The sequence below is a fragment of the Ursus arctos genome, unplaced genomic scaffold (genome assembly GCF_023065955.2).
Source record: "Ursus arctos isolate Adak ecotype North America unplaced genomic scaffold, UrsArc2.0 scaffold_34, whole genome shotgun sequence".
Classification (NCBI taxonomy): Eukaryota; Metazoa; Chordata; class Mammalia; order Carnivora; family Ursidae; genus Ursus; species Ursus arctos.
The window spans coordinates 3,574,191-3,578,410 of NW_026623030.1; the positions used below are offsets into that span (position 1 = coordinate 3,574,191).

Here is a 4,220-nt window from a genome sequence, read left to right on the forward strand (position 1 = left end):
CCTACTTGCCAAGCATACAGCGCCAGGTCAGAAATCGCCATCCTTGTGTGTTTTTCAGATAAGCCAGACCCAGTGGTCAGGGGGTGGCTGGTCTGCAGGCTGAGGTTGAGGTGCTGCACCCTACTGACTGCTGGGCAGACTGGGCCAGTGGATGGAAGCCATGCAGGCGTCCTTACAGACTGAGTCTGGCCTGGGTTTCATAAGTGTTTTCAAAGAGACGAGAATGCTTAAGTCTAGGCCATTTCAGGTACCAAGGAGGGTTCCTGGTGCTGCCCCTGGCCTGTGCTCACACTATCCTGTCCCTCAGAAAACCCTGTGGGGCCTGGAGTTGCATGAGGAAGGGTGGGCAAGAGCTGGGCTTTCTTGCTCTCCACAGCTGAGAGCTCAGACTCCAGGGGAGGGGTCCCAGCCCCAGCTGAGCCAGACACCAGGGCCTCCTAGAATCCACTTTATTGTGGCATCTGGCAGGTCTGGTGGACACAGCTCAGACTGGATCCCTTTCCAGGTGGATTCCAAGGGAGGAAGAGGCTGAAGGCCCAAGAGGCAGCCCTGCAAGTCAGCCCTGGGGCCAGTAGCCCCTCGCTCACACCATGCTGCTGCTCAGCTGCATGGCAAAGTCCTGCACGTGCTCCTTCAGAGTCTGGCGGGCATCCGCCTGCGCCCGCTTCTCCCGTGCCCGCTCCTGCTGCAACTTGCTCAGCCGTAGCCGCAGGCGCTGCTCTCGCCGCTTGCAGGCCTGCAGCTGGCGCTGGGCCTTGTCCAGGGCATCGAGTGCAGCCTCAGCCCGCCGCTTCCAGAGCAGGGCGCTGCCCACCTGGTAGCTGTGCTCATTCTGGATGTAGGCGCCGGCTGGGGGTGGGAGGCGCAGCATGTAGGCTGAGGGTGAGACGGGCCGTGGCTCGAGGGGGGACGGCTGTCTCTCTGGCTCCCGTTCCGGCGAGGGCTGGGCGCTGCAGCCTGCTTCATCTGCCTGGGCACCCAGGGGCCCCAGGAGGTCTGAGAAGGGGCTGCTGAGGCCAGCCTCCAGCCTCCCGGTGGGGGAGGCAGGCAAAGCAGCAGGGGCTGAGGCCTCTTCCACAGGAAAGCAGGTGACATCAGCAGGTGGAGGTGGAGAAAACGGAGTCGTGGGCCCTCGGCCCTCAGAGCAGCTGAGAGAAGAGAGAAAGAGAGACTTAATAGGTCAGGCCCAGGCCTTGGCAGACCCCAATTCACCAGCCCACTGAGCCCACTCTGCTGGCTCAGGACCCTGTCCAGCAAGGCTGCTGGCAGACACCCTAAATAAACCCTTCTCTCAGACTTGGGGTGGGAACGAGGCACCCTCCACCCACAGCACACATACCGCTTCCTGCATCGCCGGAGCCGGCTGACGTCGGGGGGGCCAGGTGGGTAACTGTGCCCCTTGGTCTTGGTTGTCCGGCGTAACTTGGAGAAAGACTCAAATATCGTGGGAACTGCCCCCTCCTTCAGCCTGTGATACCCACTGTGGGGGAAAGCGGCCTGGATGAGATGGATAACACATACTTCCACCCAGGGCAACCCGCAGGGCACAGAGCTAGCATGCCCCCAGCACCCTGGGTCAGCCTCTCCCATGCTAGTACTGTGGGAGGTGGGCAGGCATGTTGCAAGCACTTAATTTAGGGAATACAAAGTTAGGGTAGAGACACCATTCTCTTCCCTGCAGGACTCCTCAAAGTTAAGGTGTGGAGAAAGGCTGCACCGGAACTGGGCTGAGCAGCCGAAAAGAATAATTTCGTTGTGGACTTGCTGGGAGGACTTGGGTTCTAAGGAAAAGCCTCTGAAAGAGCTAATGTTTTTCTCTCTTGTCACTGGCATAGTTATCCTGAGGCATGGGTCTTACTGTCACCGAGGTACAAAGCTGGGAAGAGGCAGCCACGCTGGGAACCAGGTCCGTCTGTCCCCCAGCCAGTGACTCCAGGATACTCCTCTTCTGACTCTACAGCTGCCCCAATCGGCCAGCTACTCATGCTTCAAACCCTGCCCCAGTGATGGCCGCCAAGGGGGCTCACCTGATTCCCACCAGCTCAAAGCAGTTTTCCTCGAAGTGTTTGGAGCAGAAGTAGATGTACTCGGAAGCTGGGTCCCACAGGCCCTGGCCGCTGGGGTCCAGCCGCTGGCAGTTGGCCAGCCACAAGCCTCGCCTCGGGTTGTCCTTCTTGGGAAGTCTGCAGGGCCACAAACCAGTGAGCCCAGGGTGTCTGCAACCCTGGGCTCCAGCTGCCCAAGCTCTCCAGAGGGCAAGGTCTGGTCCTGCACATGCCGCCACCAGACCTCCCTTCAACCCTCCCGGTGAACACCGTCCGCCCAAGCCCAGATGAGGAAACTGAGGCCTCAAGAGAGCAACTTCCTTAGTACCACCTACCAGGTAAGAGTCACGGAACGGAGGGCCCCAGGCTGGTGGACCTCCCGTGCTCCCTCTCCCACCTAGCCTCAGTCGCACCGGCACCGCCCCCTTCACCTTTCCCACCTACAAGTACAAGCCTCGCGCCAAACGGAGGAAGGCGCGTGCGCAATCGTGGCTCCACGAAGAGGGAGAAAGGGGGGCATGCGCACGTGAACCTTCGCGCGCCAGCACGCACGCGCGCTGACCTGTGGAAAGAGATGCCGCGGTTGCGCGTCTCGCGCGTGTCCCGTGTGCAGCAGCCGGCGGCGGAGCAGTGACGCGGCATCTGGGGAAGAGGCGGGAGCTTGGTCGTGGGCGGCTGTCCGGGCCCGGAGGGGCCTCGCGCCCCCAGCCGCCGCTCCGCTCCTGGCGGCCCTGGCCTGCCGGGTCTCCCCCGGCCCGATCTCGCCCGAGCCCCGTCCCAGCCCGTTCTCCTGACTCCCGTCAGCGGCACTCACGATCTCGCCATTGCTGCGCCGCCGAAGTCTCGCGAGGAGTGGCGCGCGGTGGAAGTTGGTACCATAGAGACTCGGAAGAGCGAGGCTCTGACCCGAGGGGCGGGGCGGGCCCCGGAAGCAGCGGGAGCGTAAGGTCGCCGCCGCGTCTGCGCCGTCGCAGCCTCCTTGAACGCCTGCGCCGTCGCACACGCGGGCTCCTCTTTGTCTTTGGGCGTTAGCTCTTCGTTGTCAGCACCCGGGCACCCAAGGAGCGGCCTCGCTTGGCGGCGCGGAGTCCCGGCCTCCGGGTCTGGCGGCGCGGCAGCGGGAAACCGGCAGGGGCCTGGGAAGGAAGCACACTGGCTCCCGGGAAAGGCTAGACTGCAAGAAAGGAAACCAGCGAGAACAAAAAGGGGCCAGGATGCGTGATCAGAACCTGACAAAGTCCAGTGCTCACAGCTTACTCCGGGAGAGGTGCCTATAAATCGGATGGGTGGGCGGTGGGCACTGATCACATTTTGGGAAAATGTGATGGGCAGAAGGCTCTGCTGTAGTTCCTTCTGGCAGGGAGGCGGCTGAGTTAGGTATAAAAACAAGGGCCTAGGGGCGCCTGCGTGGCCCAGTCGGTTGAGCATTCTGCTCTTGGTTTTGGCTTAGGTCATGATTTCAGGGTCTTGAGGTGGAGCCCCACCTTGGCTCTGCCCGCAGTGCAGTTGGCTGGGGATTCTCCCTCCCCCTTCTCTGCCGCTCCTGCTTGCAGTCTGTTTTTCTCTAAAATGAACATGAATAAATCTCTTTAAAAAAACCAAATGGGGTGTCTGGGTGGCTCTGTCAGTTAAGCATCTGCCTTCAGTTCAGGTCATGATCTTGGGGTCCTGGGTTGCCCCAGTTTGGGCCCCCTGCTCAGTAGGGAGCCTCCTCCTCCCTCTGCCCCCCATCTCCACTCGTGCTCACTCCCTCGCTCTCTCAAATAGATTAAAAAAAGAAAAAGATTTAAAACAAAAAAAAAATCCCAAAAACAAAGGCCTTGCTGGAAACAGCCTCAGTAAATGAGTTTGCACTAGGGTGGGGCTGCCTCCCTGGACCCTCCCACAAGACTGGGTGAAAGTAGCCACTCCACATTTAGGGAAAAAAAAAAAAAACAGATTACTGTTCCATTCTCCAAAGGACCATCAAGAATAAGTGAAAGATTTAAGAAAAACCAAAACATTTTTCCTAATTCCCTCAGCCATGCCTTTTGAAGCCTTCTTTCTAGGGGAAAAGTAGTAACTAAACATGCTTAATTTTTTCTGAGAGGAAAATGTTTTTTTCCCCTGGAAATGCACTTGGAAAAGGCGAGTATCTGGATCGGGAATTCTGTCAAGGTGCAGCACAAGGGAAAC

The 4,220-nt window shown here is 59.4% G+C and overlaps 1 protein-coding gene across 2 annotated transcripts; it reads right to left on the reverse strand.

The window, feature by feature from the left end:
- Positions 1-433: 433 nt before the first annotated feature.
- Positions 434-2,959, reverse strand: THAP7 (THAP domain containing 7). 2 transcript variants are annotated; one of them, XM_026487858.4, is made up of 5 exons: positions 2,860-2,958; positions 2,608-2,687; positions 2,028-2,183; positions 1,340-1,480; positions 434-1,148 (listed from the first exon to the last, which is right to left on the reverse strand). In XM_026487858.4, the coding sequence occupies exons 2-5, from the start codon at positions 2,685-2,687 to the stop codon at positions 584-586; spliced, it is 942 nt and encodes a 313-aa protein (XP_026343643.2). In that variant the 5' UTR covers positions 2,860-2,958; the 3' UTR covers positions 434-583. The 2 variants fall into 2 exon arrangements, with proteins under 2 accessions (XP_026343643.2, XP_057161899.1); XM_057305916.1 differs by having other exon boundaries at positions 434-1,480; positions 2,860-2,959.
- Positions 2,960-4,220: the final 1,261 nt, after the last annotated feature.

Coding starts and splice junctions, on each gene's coding strand:
- THAP7 (XM_057305916.1), bottom strand. CDS start 2,687: ATGCCGCGTCACTGCTCCGCCGCCGGCTGCTGCACACGGGACACGCGC. Junction 2,184..2,607: donor CGCGGCATCTCTTTCCACAG/GTCAGCGCGCGT, acceptor GTGGCCCTGCAG/ACTTCCCAAGAAGGACAACC. Junction 1,481..2,027: donor TTTGAGCTGGTGGGAATCAG/GTGAGCCCCCTT, acceptor TTTCCCCCACAG/TGGGTATCACAGGCTGAAGG.